The sequence below is a fragment of the Eschrichtius robustus genome, chromosome 21, assembly GCF_028021215.1.
Source record: "Eschrichtius robustus isolate mEscRob2 chromosome 21, mEscRob2.pri, whole genome shotgun sequence".
Classification (NCBI taxonomy): Eukaryota; Metazoa; Chordata; class Mammalia; order Artiodactyla; family Eschrichtiidae; genus Eschrichtius; species Eschrichtius robustus.
The window spans coordinates 21,312,710-21,331,169 of NC_090844.1; the positions used below are offsets into that span (position 1 = coordinate 21,312,710).

The 18,460-nt window shown below is 36.3% G+C and overlaps 1 protein-coding gene across 18 annotated transcripts in view; it reads left to right on the forward strand.

Annotated features, from left to right (window-relative positions):
- The window catches only part of DLC1 (DLC1 Rho GTPase activating protein), a 416,411-nt gene that overhangs the window by 89,760 nt on the left and 308,191 nt on the right, over positions 1-18,460 (forward strand). For all 18 annotated transcript variants that reach the window (XM_068532231.1, XM_068532233.1, XM_068532234.1 and 15 more), the window contains 2 exons: positions 9,655-9,804; positions 16,870-17,010. In XM_068532231.1, coding sequence (XP_068388332.1) covers positions 9,655-9,804; positions 16,870-17,010 — 291 coding nt within the window. The remainder of the gene's footprint in view (positions 1-9,654; positions 9,805-16,869; positions 17,011-18,460) is intronic.

The following is an 18,460-nucleotide window of genomic DNA, read 5'->3' on the forward strand; positions in this document are numbered from 1 at the left end:
AGTGGTCTGAAATAGGTTTTCAGTGTTATAAGTGCCTTTTTGGCATTTTTTGTTGTATGTTTTCTATTAATATGTTACCATAGGGAATTAATGGATTTCTTATTGTGGAATTACTCTGAGGGAGAATCTAATTTTTATTGTCCTAATTTTTGTCTGAAGCCATGAAATGGCTTTCTCTGTAATATATTGCTGTGTTCCTCAACCCTCACTATGCTTTGAATACATATGTGGAACTTTTAAAAAACACACTAGCTTGGTCCTGTGCTACACCAACTGAATCTGAATTTGGTGGGTGGAGCCTTAGCATGTGGAAGTTTTCAAAGCTACACAAGAGTACTTATAGTCAGCCACTATTGAGGACTGTTGCTCTCCCGTGTGTGGTCAGAGGTTCTCAAAGTGTGGCTCCCAGCAGCGGCAACGACAGCAGCATTACCTGGGAACTTGCTAAAAATGTAATGCTCCATCTCCATCACAGACCTACTAAGTCAGCAGCTCTCTGTGTTTAACAAGTTCTTCAGATGATTTTGATGTGCACTAATATTTGAGAACCACTGGTAGAGTTTGTTGTTGACAGAAAGACAAAGAGAAGGAAAAGGAGGAGGGAAGGGAGAGAGGGAGGGAGGGAGGGAGAGAAGGAAGGAAGGAAGGAAAGGGAGAGAGAAAGAAAAAGAAAGGAGGGACAGAGGGAGAAAGGGAAGGAAGGGGGAAGAAAGGAACAAATCATTAATAGGATGATTTATCTTTTAAATGTATAGATTGATAACAATAAGAAGATACCGCTCATGTGTGACTAAGTCTATTTTTTAATCTACGTGTATTCAGCCCAGATCTCTCAATGCATGTGAATTTGTTTGGGAAATATAACCTTTGGGGTCACCTGTAGAGTTGAAGAAAGTGCCTTATAGGACTAAAAGTGTTAGTGGCTACCTGTTTAACAGGAAGCAAAGCTGAGTTGAATCAGGAGACTCAGATTTTCCAGTTCTGCCATTAACTAAGTCTTAATTTGCCAAGGTTATTATCACATTGGAAAAAATTAGAGGATTGGGCTAGATAAATAGTTCCCATACTTCTTCAGTGTGAGGACTCTTCATTAATGTCAAAAAAGCCACAAACACACATCACATAATTAGTAGTTAGAAAATATTCAGTGGCAAAAAATTTACTCTGACTTGGCTCACTCATGGAAGATTTAGTACCAAACATTAACAATTTAAGTAAATTCGTAATCCTAAAAATATCACAAGAGCAGCCTTATGCATTTTTCACATTTAATTTTGCTACTAAAAAAAAACAAAGTGGCAAGTCTTAGATTTACTTGGGATTATTATAACATTGAATAAGATACTGAGAAAAAAAGTTTACATTCTTTGAAGTTGTATAACGAAACTTAAGAGGCAGTTAATGTTCATTCATTCAAGGAAACAACCTTGTGAAAGACCTCTGCATTGGAATTTGAAACCAAGGAGTTTCCTCTGATATACCCAGGCAAGGGAGAGGCGTGTTAAGCAGAAGGAACATTATTACATGAGTCAAAAATAGAGTTGCCAGATAAAATACAGGATTCCCAGTTACATTTGAATTTCAAATAAACAACAAAACATCTCTAGTATAAGTATATCCCATGCAATATTATCCCATGGAATATTTGGGACACATACTAAAAAATATATTTTGCATTTATCTGAAATTCAAATATAATTTTTGTTTGCTAAATCTTGTAATCCTAGTTGCAAATGAGAGAGAACATGGCATATTTGAGAAACCAAAAGTTCTGTACTTCTAGTATAGTATTTCCTAAAATATAGTGTGGTTTATGTGAGATTACATCAGATAGTATAAGGATTTTTTATTTTGATAATTTTGGCATTTGATACACATTAGAAAAATATAAGATTTTCACTGGTATTTTATACAGCACTTATATATTAAAAATTTTTTAATTGAGATATAATTGACATATAACATATTAGTTTCAGGTGTACACAGTAATGATTCGCTATTTGTATATATTGCAAAATGATCACCACATTGACTCCAGTTAACATTCAGCACTACAGATAGTTACGGTTTTTTTGTGATGAGAACTTTTAAGATCTATTCTCTTAGCAACTTTCAAATACACAATACAGTATTATTAACTATAGTCACCATGTTGTACATTACATCCCATGACTTATTTATTTTATAACTGAACGTTTGTACCTTTTGGCCCCCTTCACACATTTTTCCCACCACCCTCCAACCAACCTGACTCTGGCAAGCACCAATCTGTCCTCTGTATCTATGAGTTCAACTTTTTTTTTTTGTTTTTTAGATTCCACATTTCAGTGAGATCATATAGTATTTCTCTTTCTCTCTCTGATTTAGTTCACTTAGCGTCATACCATCAAGGTCCATTCATGTTGTCACAAATGGCAAGATTTCATTCTTTTTTATGCCTGAATAATATTCTGTTATTCATTTTCTTTATTTTCTTTATTCATTCATCCATTATTGGATGCTTAGCTTGCTTCCATGTCTTGGTTATTGTAAATAATGCTGCAGTGGATATGGGGATACATTTATCTTTTTCAGCTAGTGTTTCTGTTTTCTTCAGATAAATACCTAGAACTGGGATGGCTGGATCGTATGGTAGTTCAATTTCTTTATTTTTTGAGGAACCTACATACTCTTTTCCACAGTGGCTGCAACCAATTGACATACCCACCAACAGTGTACAAGGGTTTCCTTTTCTCCACATCCTCACCAACACTTGTTATTTCTTGTCTTTTTCATAACAGCCATTCTGACAGGTGTGAAGAGGTATCTGATTGCTGTTTTGATTTGCATTTTCTCTGATAATTAGTGATATGGAGCATCTCTTCATGTACCTGTTGGCCATCTGTACGTCTTATTTGGAAAGATGTCTAATCAGATCCTAAAAATGCATTTTTGGCTGTAAAAATTGTCTAATTAAAGAAAAACATTAAGAAATATATCGTTGTCCTCAGAATGATTGAATTTGAGGAACACTGGGCAGGATCAAGGAGACTGACGAGAGGTAAAACTAGAAAAGTAGATAGAAGCCAGGTCAATACAGGACTCTTTTTCTAAATGAAGTCATGTATTTTTATGGAAAAGGAATAAATTTTTACTTATGCCTTTCTTTGTCATCCACACCTAAGGAAAGACCATCACATTCCTGAAAATAGCTTATGGAATTTTAATGTTAAATAGATGTTTTTCAGATGTTTTCAAACCAGAAAAAGTCCTGTCTCCTTTAATACATGAGCCTAAGCAAAGAACTACTGAGAAATGCTGAAGGAAGGAAGGAAGGAAGGGAAGGAGGGAAGGAGGGAGGGAGGGAGGGAAGGAGGAAAAAAGAAATGAAAAGAAAAAAAACTGCAGGGATTTGCAGATATCATGTAGGCATGATGACACAGGAGAAATAACCAACCCAGAAAGGCTGACTTTGTGTCTATAAATGTATTAAGTCTGCATCCAAGGTAGATTGACATCCAAGGTCACTTAATATATTAGTTCTTAGAGTGAAGACTGGTTTCAGAATGCCTACCAAATTACTTAGGTAGAAATTATATCCCAGCCAAAAGTGGGACTTTAAAGCCAGTGGAGGAAGTCATCCTCAGATTCCACTGGGACAGAAAGGAACTGCTGCCCACATAGCTCTCTCCCGGTTCACACCTGCCACTTCTAAGCGCTCCTTAGGACCAGCTGCATAAATGTCCTTCTAAATCGTTCAGGAGACTTAGGCAATTTACAAAGTCCCAGCTAAGAAATGCTCCATTTGAAGCCTCATTGGAGTTTAAAAACTGAACAAAGGAGAGACCAATTTTCTTCACCATGCCTTTTAAATGAAAGGAGATAAATAGGGAGTGAACATAAACACTTAATGTAAAGCCACAATTTACCTATCAGTTAAAAGATTCCTTGTAGCAACTTTAAGTGAGGATAATATTTATCTCTGTCCACCATCTAATATTAAAAAGATATTGCATATGTTATTATTCATTAAAGAGAATATACAAAGATTTTTGTGTTTGAACAGACTGTATCTGGCAAGTGGAAGATAGTAGCTGGGTTTTTTTTTTTTCATTACCTTTATTACCAGTCTACATCAATTTCATCTTAAAATGCACCCAAATAAAAATTAAGGCTGACTTATTTAACTTGCCTAGAAATTCTGACATAAAATAATTACATTATTTTTAGCTTCTGTGGGTCACCTCAGATGAAAATCTTCACTGCTTCTAAAGAAACAAAGATTTAATAACTTTCTGGTTCTTTAAGCAGGATATTATATTAAGAAAGGAGAGTCTAGAATGAGGAATTTATTGTCAAATGAAATTTATAACACTAATATGAGATTTCATACTAGTCCAGCTGGCTGTAGATCAAATAATTTCAGAATGAAATTGAGCCAAGCTTTTTGCTAAAAGGTCCCTTTCTTTTACGGGTGAGCAAGGAGCATTAGCAGCCCAGAATAGCAGTAAGATGTGTATGGAATCAAAGACAGTGTACGGACCAGAACCTTGGATTAGGAATCAGGAAGTCTTAGTTCTATTCCTGGCCTAGCCTTTAATTTATTATGCCTGTCTATGTGATGCCACAACTCATTGACAAGCAGAACATTCAGGCAGTGCTGTATTTGCTGAGCCAAATATCTCCTATTTGGAAGCATCCGGGTATTTCACCGGAATTTTTGGTTTTCTTCCAAATGCTTGGCATAAGAAAAACAGAGCCTGTGCATCTCTGAGGGAGGCACCCTTTTCTCTGGACCTCATGTTTGCCCCGTCTGTGAAATGTCCAGTAACGTACAGTTCCTCCCCACTCCCTGTGTGTGCTGTGTTCTATGTTGTTCAATAAAGAGCATCTGGAGAAAGAGGAGGGTCAGAATTATATTCTTCAGATGGAAGGAAAGAAGGAGCATAGAGGCTCGGGTTCAAAGGATTTCAGTTTATGTCCCTGTAGAGAATAGCCCCCTAAAAACTCTGTTTATCTCCCCCAGATACCATTGTGATCAAAGTGACTTCACTGCCCAGGACTAAGTAGCTCTTGGAAGTAAAGAAGGAGATCTTTCGGATTGCCCAATGAACACCATGTGGCTTGGCCATTTTAGGTTTTGACAACAAATCAAATTGAAAAGAAGTTTCTTGCGTAATTTGCCTAAGTATCCACTGACTTGTGTTTGATAAAGATACAACTGGAGATTTCTTCCACAGTAGCTACATATATTATCTATACCATGACATCAGCTGGTTATAGTCTCAAGACAACAGGATGTTTTTGTTCTTAGCAGGACACAGACACATACTGGGAAAAAGAGACATATATCATATCGTTGACTCAAGGTCAGCTCACAGCCAATGAAATACTTTTCCTCATTAAAAAAGCAGATTGTGGCTATCCCATTAAGAATAGCCTGTTCATATTCTAAACAGGCACTTAATTCTTAGGCTGCATTAAAGAGGGTATACAGAACATGGGGAAATACTTGCCTTCTCTGTCTTCATGGTCAGAGAACATGTAGAGTAATATATTTAATCCTGGTACCAACCATTAATTGCGTCATTGACAGAATTATATCCAGAGAAGAGTAAACAGAACTAATAAGGATTTGAAAACATGTCATATAAGAAGTAAAGGAACTGAGGATGATTTACCTAGAAAAGGAAGAAAATGGGCACAACATAGTTTTTCAAATATTTGAAAGGCTGTTTCATGGAATAGGCACTACTTATGCTGTCTGGTTCTGGAGGGAGAAACTGGGAAGTTAGAGGAAGGCAAAATTTGTCTCCATAACATTTCTAAAAATTATAACCGTACAAATATGAAATTGGTTGCTTCCTATGAAATGATGTATAGCACATAGTAGATGGTCAATAAACATATCTTGAACGACTGTTAAATAAAAGTGTAAAGAATTGGACCAGATGCTTCAAAGGTGTCTTGCAGTAAATTGTGGTCATTGGTGTTCTTCCAAAACATAGTTTCTGTATGCTGGAAAGAATGGAAACCAGGGTGTATTAGTCTTGTGGCATCGCTGGACATAAAATATGGTGAGGTTCCAAAAATGTTTGGTTGTCAATATGTGGTGAGAACTCTAAAAGTTTAAAAAAGCACAGTAAATCACTCATTTGCTTACATCCTGCCCATAACCCCGCAGCACACAAAGAATAAAATTTACCTCTTTATAGTGACCTTCATGACAGAATATAATTTGACTCCTATTTATATTCAACCTCATTTTGTCCTAGCACCCACTCACTCCCTCACTCACTTTCCCTCTCCTGGCTTCCCTAACCTTTTTTCAAATCCTCTTATTCACCAAACTCATTCTTACCTCAGTGTCCTCGTATCACTCTTCACCCTGCGTGGGACACTGCTTTCCCAGTTCTACTACTCCTCACTCCCTCCCTCCCTCCCTTCTTTCCTTCCTTCCCTTTCTCTTTCTCTCTCTCTCTCTCCCTTTCTCTCTCTCCATCTCTATCTCCATCTTTCTCTCCTCTACCTCATTTTTTTCACCCCATCATGGTTTACTCCCACTTCTTCTCTGACCACCCTCTACAAGGTGGGACACTCCCCCTGCAGTTACTGTTTACCTCATTACCCTATTTATTTTCTTCTTACACTTGTTCCTATAGGAAACGATCTTATTTATGAATTTGTTAACTTTAGTTATCTGTCTTCTCATGTTGACTATAATATTCAGGACAGCAGAGATTTTCTATCTCTTGTTCAGTGATGAACATTTTGTCTCTTTCATAGTACTTGGCCCAGAATAGCTGTGACTGCAGGAAAGAAGGAAAGAAAGATGGGAGGGGAGAGAATTTCACATCTTGGCTTTGATTTAAGGGGGTTAAGTTACTGAAATACCTAGAACTAAGGCAGCTTCGCTTATTAAGAAGTTCCTCTTCCTGGCCTATAGTGACAGCATGAAATGGAAGCTCCACTGTAGGGTTCAACCTCGCCAGAATCTGCAAATGCACAGCTCTGTTTTCAGGCATGAGCTATTCGCTGGAGTTTAGCCATGGACATATGAAAGGTTAGAACTTTGCGAAATATTCATACTTGGGCTTTAACAACAAGGACAAAAACTTTATCCAAAGCATCTGATTTGTAGCCAACTCAATTTTGTGACGTTTAACTAATGTGAAACATACTATATGAGTCTGTGTACTTGACACTTCAGGCTGAACATTGTAATAGATGGTGAATAAGGAAGCATCCATGAAGAAAAGGGAAAATCAAAAGGCTTATTTCTCTAAAGAAATATCTTAGACCCAGGTTGTTTTGTTTTATTCTTTTGGCAGATAATTTAAAATAATTTGATACTCAGCCAATGGATTTGAAAAAGTTTTTAAAGCACAAACTCAGCATCTAGTTAATTCAAAGACAAATTGTTTCTGAGGCTACTACTGATAGGTCTAGGATAGCTGCAGGGTATACTGTTTTTTCCAACATTAACTTAGTAGCTGGAAAAATATCAAGATATATTTTCTAAGGCTTTGGGAAGTGTTATTTCACTTGCTCCTGTTGATTTCATTATTATTATTATTCCTGAAAATGTATTGCATATGCAGAACTTGACTCTGTGTCTGCCAGGTAGAAAAACCTCATCTTTGTGCTTGAGGATGTTATTACTGGGGAATGAAAGACAATCACACAAAAACATACGTGGATATGTACAGAGATGCAAAGAACATTATCTTGCCAAACACAACTTTGGTTTAAAAGGGAAGGAAATTATATAAGCAAACACATTGGGGGAGTAATTAAGGGGACTTTGAGTCTTCTATTCAGGCAGATTCTTCCATTTACTGGATTATTTAGAAGAGAATTAAACTGAGTAATCTCTAATATTTCTGGGACTCTATTTTAAGGTATAAGCAGGGTTTTACTATAAATAACGTTCTTTTAAATATAACAAAGTTCTGTAGCATTGAGGAATATGATGTATAGTAAGGTTCAGGTCTGTTTGCAAATATCCTGGCCCTTCTTAAGCACAATAAAACTTTATGATGACAAAAGTTCTGTAATTCTCTGTCAGAGCCTCATTAAATGTTTTAGACAGCAGGGACAATAGAAGGAAATTGAAGAAATAATCATAGCATGGTACCCTAAAGGAATTAACATAACTCAAAAAAATTCTTAATTTATTCTCAAAATTAATGACTTTGTGGAAACAGGACTAGGTCTTTCAATTTGACATTAATCTTTAAACCAAGCACAAGTTCAGCTTACCCAAATAACTTGTCCATGTTAGCTGAATTAATGATTTTTTGACCAACTTAATCTAATTAACCAATTATTTGACATGTGAAAGATAATTATTATTATTATTAACAGTCTGCTATTAATATTAACAGATAATTATTATTAATATTAGCTAATCTAATTTCATCTATAGCATTAGATGAATCCATGAAATTACCCGAGTCCTCGTTCTTTGGGGTCCCCCCTAATGGTGACTAGGGAATTCAGGGTGATTAGAAGTAAAAGGCCCAAAACAAAAGATCTGATTCAGACAGTCACCTCATTCATACCACTACTAATCCCATCATCTCAGCAAAGCCTCCAAATTACTCCCTTGTGCCGGCACCCCTCAGGCTTCCATCATGGTACAGTTTCCCTTTGAGGTCACCACTGATGGTCCTTTTAAAGCTGATTTCACCCAGGTAAATATCTCAGACAGATGAGAAGATGGCAAGGGCAACATGAGTCACAAATGATGACTTGCCTCAAAAGGGCTGGTCCTGAGTCTGTGACATCCCTCAATAGATTATGCTTCTAAGGAAACTTACAGCGCTTTCCATGTTTTGTTTTGTTTTGTTTTTTTACCCAGTACTCTGCCCAGCCCTGATATCTTGCACATTACAGAAAGTCTGAAAGTTTTCTAATACTAACTGACTTGATTTGAACACCCAAGAATAGTGAACAGTCATGCCCAAGTAACTCTATATGGTCAGTAAGAAGCTTTAGTTATTTTTATAAACAAAACTATTTCCATAAATATGTCGATATTATAGAGAGCTCAGAATAAGTAACCATTATTCATACGATTGTGGAGGCTTTTTTCAAAAGTGTGTGAAAGAAAAGAAGCTTGAAAATAAATATTGGCAATGACATAGCTTGAAGCAGCAGTAAGTAAATGGCCCCATGCAAAAAAACAAAACAAAACTGAACAATCCTGCCTTGTTTGTTTCTTTTCCTATGTTTTACTATACTCAGAAATATTCATCCAAAAATATTATCTTGTATGCATCCTTAAATATCTAACCCGCAAACAATTATTAGTATGTTATAATTGATTTGTACTCTGACAAAAGAAGAGTAAACATACAACTTTTCTCAAGAATAATTAATCGGAAATTGTAAGTAAGTATCAGTACTGATATGATGTTATACTTCCTTTTCATTGTGCCTTGCTCTAGAAAATATATATTTAATATGCATGTAAAATGCTTTCTTGGCAGGTGGTCAGTATCTTTCCAATGAAGAGCACATTGATGGTACAGAATAGAACTTCCCTTCCCCCTTAAGTAGAAGACTGCCTATTATTCAGTGTCCTTTTTGTCACATTGAAGAACAGAGAACTTTTTATTTTTTCCAAGAAATGGCCTTTCAGATTCAGTAACAACATGTTCTGTTCCTCAGGAAATAAGAGAAGATCGAGATAGGGTGCGGCTAGACTCGATGTTGTTGCTGATCATGAAACTGGACCAGCTTGATCAGGACATTGAGAACGCTCTCAGCACCAGCTCCTCTCCGTCCAGCACACCAACCAACCTTCGGCGGCAAGTCCCTGTGAGCTTCCCACTTCCCACTTCTTTGCATGTGAACGTGATGTCTCTACTTCGTATAGTCCCTCTTGCAAATGAAACATCTTGGATGGCCCCACTACCCACATGTGACCCTGATAGTGTTCCATAAGTGTCACTCAAATCATTCTAGGCTTCATGCAGAGTCCATAAGAGAAGTGTGTGACTCAAAAGAAAATAGTTATTATTAGACAGGAAAGAGGGTCATTTTTGGGAAATTATTTTGCTTCCTAGTGATCAGATTCTCTTCATTGTCATTGTTTCCCTAATTGTTGGTCTTCCTTGATATGCTGCAAACGCCATTAGCAGTGCTCTGTTTATCTTGTTTAGTGTCTTATTTCCAGTGTCCCACAAATTTACATTGCATATAGAAGATGGTTAATAAATATTTGCTGGACAGATGGATGAATGGTTGGATGGATGAATGGTTGGTTGGATGAATGTGTGGGTCGATGAATGGACGTATAGATGGGTGGGTGGGTAGGTGGATGGATGGATGGAGGGATAGATGGATGGATGCTGGTTGAACTAACCAAGCATATTACAAAAAAGAATTTAGATGAAATCAGCTTGAGAACACTCTAAAATTCACTTAGTGAAATACAATGAATAAGACAGAGGTGAAAATTTTATTCTACTGTGCATTAATTTCAAATAAGATAGACACTCCTATCAGATTCTAACACTCAATAAAATTTAGAAGACATAGATTCCAAAATGTCTATACACTTTACATATTTAATATTAGCTTCAATTAAATGGCTTAGTTTTTGCAGATCTAGCAAATGTGATGGTAGAATTTACTTATAATTAAGCCATGCATTCCTTTTCAATTAATCTATCACTTTTGATATTCAGTAATCAACACATTAAGTCAAGAAATTTTGTAATTACCTAAGATCAAAGGGGTGGAAAATGTTATATATAAGTATATATAAGCACCTTTCAAAATAGAACTATTCTGTATCAAATTCTTTAATTTGTATAGTTCTACTATTGATTCTGAAGTTATTCAAGACTCATTCTGACTGTAGTGCAGAATATTTCAAAGTCAATAAACAAGTTAAAATAATAGCTAACCTTAGTATATACGAAGTATTAATACTATTCTAAATGCGTTATGTATGTTAACACAATCATTCCTTACAACATTGTTCAGATGAGTAAAAAGAATAGAGACAGTAATTGTATGTGCCAGTGCTGGCACAGAAGCCCAGCCAGTCTTGATCCAGAGCCATGTCACTCAAGCACTATCCCATACTGACTTTCCTAGCTGGCTATAATGGAAATCTGATAGCTTGAGCAAAAAATATTTTTGATTAAAAAATAAATAAATATGAAATTAAATGCTTTGACCTAGAAAGCTGGTAGGAATGACATTTTTTCTTTTAATAATTTTTCTTCATCCTTCAGGATTCATCTCAAATGTTTCCTTTACAGTGAAGTCTTCCCTAAATCTCCTTCTGTCTTCCCAGACAGAATCGCTTACTCCTTCCCTGGTGCCAACGTAGCGTCTTGCACGTACTTTAGTAGGACAGGCACCCAGATGGAGGAAGCGCAGTGAAAGTGATCTCCTGAGCCCAAAAAGAAGGGATGTTTTCTCATTTACATATGAAGGGTGTAGAAGCTTCAAACTCATTTTCATCAACACTTTAAAGCCCAGTTTTTCAATAGGAGATGCTTCTCAGTACTTTTGCCATTAATGTAGGTGTGGAATACATTTTCTCTTTGAAGTTTTCTGGTGTGAATTGGTGATCTCTCCCTATCTCTTTAATTGCTCCCCTTTTCCCTCTGTATTGACTTTTCCTCAATCCCATGTATTTAGGGAAAAAAGCACAGTCCAGATTTCTGCTAAATACAACTCCATGTTGTTGTCTCCATCTCAGAGAGCAAAATAGCCCTTACCTGCTAGATACGGTTCTTTGTTGAGTGGTAAAGGCAATGCACAACAAGAGCTAAGGTGGGTGATGATTAGGATTTGTCTGCATCTACATCTCTGCCTCCATTTAAAGTATAAACTGGATTTTATATTGCATGCACTATCTCATGGACCATCGCCACCCTTGCTGAACAATGGTTAATTCTGTAAATAAAGATGTATTTCTGAGTTTTTAGTTCAACAGATACTTGAAATAGGCCAAATAATACAGTAGAAACATAAACTTTGGAGTCTGCAGGCCTGAGTTCACATGCCAGCTGTACAACTGAATATCTGAGAACATAAGAAAAGTATTTAATTTCTCAACTTCAGGTTCATGTAAAAAAAGGAGACATTGTTTCCTACTTAATGGCTTGTTGGGAGGAGTAAATGAAAGAACACGTGTGAGATGCATTGCAAAGATCTGGCACAGAGTACATATTTAGTATTTGCTAATACCATTGCCTTCTCTCAGTATTTGTTAATACCATTGCCTTCTCTCATGTACTCACTCACACCAGACACTGGGTTAAAGGTAAATAAGACATAGCCTGCATCCCTAGAAACTTCTTTTTGTCTCTGTGTTTTTCTAGGTCGTCCCTTTTTCTTTATTTCTGTTCCTTGGTATTTAAAGCTAATTTTAACATTCTCTCATCATCAAAATTTTTTCCACATGCGATTTCCATTCCTTTTGATAATTGTACCATGGAATAAGTGGATTATAACAAATAATTACGACCTTGATTGTCCACCAAGGAGTACTGTCCCAGATTCAGAGGAGAAACCCCCTCTGCCACACCCTCATACTCCACTGTGAATGTACAGTTTAGCAAGGAGGGCAAGACATGCAATGAAACAGTGACCTCAGTTTGAGATTATTTGTAAGAAAAGGCTGGAGTGAGTTGTACATATAATAAAGGGGGTAAAGAATAATATGGGCTGGAGTCTTTAAGAATGGCTTCAAAGAGAAAAAAATATTAAAATAAGGGTAGATGTAAAAATGTATAGAAGGCTGCCTTGATAGAGCCTGACAAGTGAGGGTCAGGCAGATCTGAGCTTTACCGTCAGCCCTGCCACAGAACATGAATTTGGTCAAGTTACTTGCCTTCAGCTTTGGCTTCATCATCCATCAGGTGGTGATAATAATATCTTCCACATAGAGTTTGTGAACATGGAAGCAGAGAATGGCTGTACAGTATTGTCTTTAAATGGTAAAAATTTTTTTTTAATATTTATTATTTCACCCTAGAATTATTGTATTGTTAGAAGGATGCAAGGTTACCCTGTTATTTGCCTAATCAGATCATAAATAGGAAGGCAAAATTCGTGCAAAACATTTCTGATAAACATAAATGTAAAATATAAATGGCTTATAAACTACCTGCTACTTATGATTATGCATTTGATGTTTATAAATAACCTGCTATTTATGACTACCCATTTGATGTTGATTTAATTTGAAATCTTAATGAATCATTTTTCTCTTAGGTTAAAATGTCTTTTCTGTGCAAAAAAGAATAGATGACCCTTAATCTGAAAGCACTCAGGGCATGAGAAATTTGGTTATATGTTTTACACACACACACACACACACACACACACACACAAACACACTCTTAAAGAATTTAGTATTATGTTTCATATTTATTATTGTTATGTATGTCTTTTGTACCCTTTCTGTTTTATCTTTGTTTTCCACTTTTTTCTTTTCTTTTTTTTTGTAGCTTTATTGAGATAGAATTGACATACAACATTGTATAAGTTTAAGGTGTACAATGTGATGATTTGATACAGTTTTTTTATGCAAAATAATTACCACAGTAAGGTTAGTTAACACGTCCATAAACTGGTATAATTATAATTGTGTATGTGTGTGGAGAGAACATTTAATATCTACTCCCTTAGCAACTTTCAAATATATTATACAGTGTTGTTAACTGTAGTCACCAAAATGAAGATTAGATCCTCAGAACTTATGCCTCTTATAACTGGAAGCTTGTACCCTCTGACCAGCATGTCCCCATTTTCCCCACCTTCCAGCCCCTAGCAACCACCACTTCATTCTGTTTCTATTTTGGCCTTTTTTTTAGATTCCACATATAAGTGAGATCATACAGTATTTGTGTTTCTCTGTCTGGCTCATTTCACTTAGCATAATGCTCTCCAGGTCCTTCCATGTTGTCACAAAAGGCAGAATTTCCTTCTTTTCTATGGCTAAATAATATTCCATTGTATATATATACCACATTTTCTTTATCCATTCATCCATCAGTAGACACTTCAGTTACTTCTGTGTCTTGGCTATTGTGAATATAATGCAGCCATGAATATAGGGGTGCAGATGTCTCTTTAAGACAGTGATTTCATTTCCTTTGGATGTATATGCAGATGTGGACTTGCTGGATTATATGGTAGTTCTATTTTTAATTTTTTGAGGAACCTCCATACTGTTTTCCATAGTGACTGTACTCATTTACATTCCCACCAACAATGCACTAGGATTCCCTTTTATGATAGCTGTCTGACAGGTGTGAGGTGATATCTCATTGTAGTTTTAATTTGCATTTCCCTGATAATTAGTGATCTTGAGCACCTTTTCATGTACCTGTTGGCCATTTGTGTGTCTTTCGAAAAAATGTCTACGCAGGTATTTTGCTCAGTTTTTAATCAGATTATTTGTTTTTTGCTATTGAGTTGAATGAGTTCCTTATATATTTTGGATATTAACCCCTTATCTAAGGTTTGCAAACATTTTCTCATAGTTCTATAGGCTGCATCCTTCATTCTGTTGATTGTTTCCTTTGCTGTGCAGACGCCATGTAGTTTGATATAGTCCCATTTGTTTATTTTTGCTTTTATTACTTGTGCTTTTGGTGTCATACCCAAAAAATTGTTGCCAAGACCAATGTCAAGAAGCTTTTGCTCTATGCTTTCTTCTAGGAGTTTTACAGTTTCAGATCTTACATTTACGTCTTTAATTCATTTCAAGTTAAGGTTTGTGAGTGGTGTAAGATAAGGGTCGAATTTCATTAATTTGCATGTGAATATCCAATTTTCCCAACACCATTTATTGAAAGGACTATTTTTTCCCTATTGAGTATTCTTGGCCCCCTTGTCAAATGTTAGTTGACTGTATATGCATGCTTTTATTTCTGTGCTCTCTGTTCTATTCCATTGGTCTGTGTGTCTGTTTTTATGCCAGTACCATACTGTTGTGATTACTACAGTACTATAATTTGAAATAAGGGAATGCGATGGCTCCAGCTTTGTTATCATTTCTCAGATTGCTTTGGCTGTCCAGGGTCTTTTGTGGTTCCATACAAATTTTAGGATTGTTTTTTCCTATTTCTATGAAAAATGCCATTGACATTCTGACAGGGGTTGCACTAAATCTATAGATCACTTTGGGTAGCATGGACATTTTTCACAATTTTAATTTTTCCAATTCAGGAACATGAGATATCTTTCCATTTATTTGTGTCTTCTTCAATTTCTTTCATCAGTGTCCTGTAGTTTCTAGTGTACAGATCTTGTGCCTCCTTGGTTACATATTAATATTTGCCAGTTTGGTTATTCTTTCATAAAACAATATTTATGAGCATATTCTAGGTGTCACACACTATTCTAAGCCTGGGGAATGTATCAGTGAACAAGACAGGTGAAGCCCCTGCTCTTGTGATGCATTGATTCCAATAAAGGGAGGCAAAAAAGATTTGAAATAGAAATGAATGAAAGGTGGATAGATGGTCAGATAGAGAGATAGATACATACGTACATACATAGGTAGAGATGATGGATGGATATTGTTGATACGTGGTAGATAAACAAGGTAATAAGATTGTAAAATAGAAAATGATACACTGTGGTGGTTGAAGAGAGGAAACTATTTTAGCTTGAACTGTCAAAGGATGCTTCTCTGAGGTAGTGATATTCAAACTGAGAGCTGAGTGACAAGAAAGGGACAGCAAAGGGAAATACTTGGACAAGGGACAAGAAAGGGCATAGTCCCTGCCATAAACACCACCTTGGTGTACTAGGAGGACTGACAAACAGCAAGTATGGCAGAGCATAGAGAAACAAGAGAATGATAGAGTCTAAGACCAGAGAGTCGGGGTGCAGGGTAGATGATATTTAACAATATGGGCCATGGTGAAGTTGAGATGTCGAAAGAGTGGACGTAAAGATTATCAAATAATTTTCTCACGTTAAAATTATAGAGTGATGTGTGCCTTCACTCCCTCCCCTTTGCATTCTCCTCACCCTTGCCTTTCCTCTGTGTTCTCACATATAACACAAAGATATCATTTGGTAAATTAAATGCACAGCCTTTGGAGGGATTACCGTGTAATTGCACTCATTCAACAGACATGTCTTATCCACATACTGTGCACTAGTTGCTCAGAAGGCATATGATGTTAATAATAACAATATTTACAGTAATGCCCAGCATTTAATGAAAATGATTATGTGCCTGTTACATGCACTTTGCATATATCTTGCTTAATCTTCATAAACCTGTATGAGTGCATGCTATCATTATACTCATTTTCAAATGAGGGAATTGAATCGCGCGTGACAAAGTGTAATTCCTGCCCTCAAATAGCTTATAGTTCATTAGATAGACATACACTTGAGCTAAATGATTCCAGGCTATTATGGTAGGTGTCACCATGGAGATCTGATGGGAACATAGAAGAGAGTGAGGTGAGAAGAGCTGAGAACTGTCTTTTCATTTGACACTCATAACCCTGTTGCAAGAGAGATGTAGAGTGAGTTACTCAAAGTCACACAACGAGCAAGGGTTGTCTATGGACTTCTTCCTCCTGACTTATTGCAGTGTCCCGGCTAGCTGCCCCTACTGCCCTTTCCAATGCACAATCAGCTGTTAAATTATCAAAGTAGTTTACTGTCTCTTTTTCAGTATTTGCATTCTAAAATCAGACCCTCTGAAGAGTACAATTGTTAATACAAAATAATGCATGGTTATGGGTGATGTGTCACTGTCGGTTGTCATAACTCTGTGGTGTGTCCATGTGTCTTGGGAGAAGGAGGAGGTGGAAAGGTGTTGGAGGTGGGAGAAAGGCATGTAGAGAGTGTGGACATGCCCTTCATATCAATGCATTTTTTTCATAGGATCTGGAATCAGGATCTGAGAGTGGAGCAGATAACACTTCGGTAAATCAGACACAAATAAACCTGTCTTCTAACACCGAGTCCACTGACCTACCATCTTCCACCCCAGTGGCCAGTTCTGGAACCAAACCCAAGTCTATGGTAAGTTGTTAATTATAGCAGTTTCCACATGAAGTGTTGATTATTTTCAGGTAAGAGTTGATATCTCATCCATTCAGTTTAGAAGAAATACTCTTGGATTCTTAGTTGCAGTGACTTGATAGTACTTAATTAAGTACAGCCCAACATATGCTGTTTTTTTGTTTTATAAATGCTTACACAAGTACTTTACTAACATAGGTCATTGTTCCAGAATTATGCAAAATACGGTATTAAATTTTATTACTGGATACTCAGAACTTGAAAGAACCAAGAATGCAAAATGTAAAGATGATTCTGCCTATATTATTATTCTGACTAAATGGCTTACCAATGGGAAAATTAATGGATGGATGGATAGGTAGATAGATAGATTAAAAAGTAGAGATATATAAGATCATACACATGATAAGTTTTATGTGGGTATTAAATGACATAGCACATGTCAAGTGCTTAGTGAAATGCTTGGCACAGAAAAAATACTGAAAAAATGTAAGCTACTATTGTTATTATTATGATGCTTCATAGACTTTACAATGCTACCAAAACAAATGAAAAGGAGAATTACTACATGTAATAGTATAGCACAGTGAATTGTGAATAGAAGTTATTTTCCTTTAAGTAAAAAGTTGAACTGCAACAGGAAAGCAGTATTTGACTCTAAAGGTAACATTTATGGAGTAAGTAATTACTACTTCAAATATCTAAAGTCCCAGCAGCTCCAAAATAACCTTTCCTAGTTTAATGAAATCATAGTGTTGTATTATTTTTTAAATGCCCATGTTAGCTTAACACAGAGAAACAAGTTTGGATTGCTTTTCTGCCTGCCTTTAAAATAAAAGGCAAATCTGAAATAAAACTAAAAAGAGAATACTTGAATTTAAAACATAGTATGTATGTTCAACTGCAAGAATATCTAGAGTATTTTTGATGGAATAAATATTTATTGAACACCTACGATGTGCCATGTGTTATACAAGATAAAAAAGACTTGGAGAGCAATAAAAATATATTCTCTGTCTTTAAATATCTCACAGTCTAGCAAGGGAGGGAGGCATGTAAACAATGAAATGCAATGACATGCTGTATGGTAGTGCTGTATATACAGGAAATAGGAGGAAGCAATGACATACTACCCAATGCTATTTTGTGGTACACTGAAAAAACAGGGTCAAAAATAATGTGTGCCAATGGGCAGACTGCAGTGACGTGGTGCTCTTCTTTTCCACAATCACTAGAGAAGGTTGAAATGCAAAATTCAAATATGAAACTCAACAATCTCATTTTACCACGTTCTTATTAAGGAAAAGATAAAAGCCTCTTAAGAGTTTTAGCTTGAAGGTTTGGGAACCATTGGAGCATTGGCTTTTTGAACACTGGGGACAGGTGTGGGGCTGACATATAAGAAGTAAGTAGAGGGACTTCCCTGGTGGAGCATTGATTAAGAATCCGC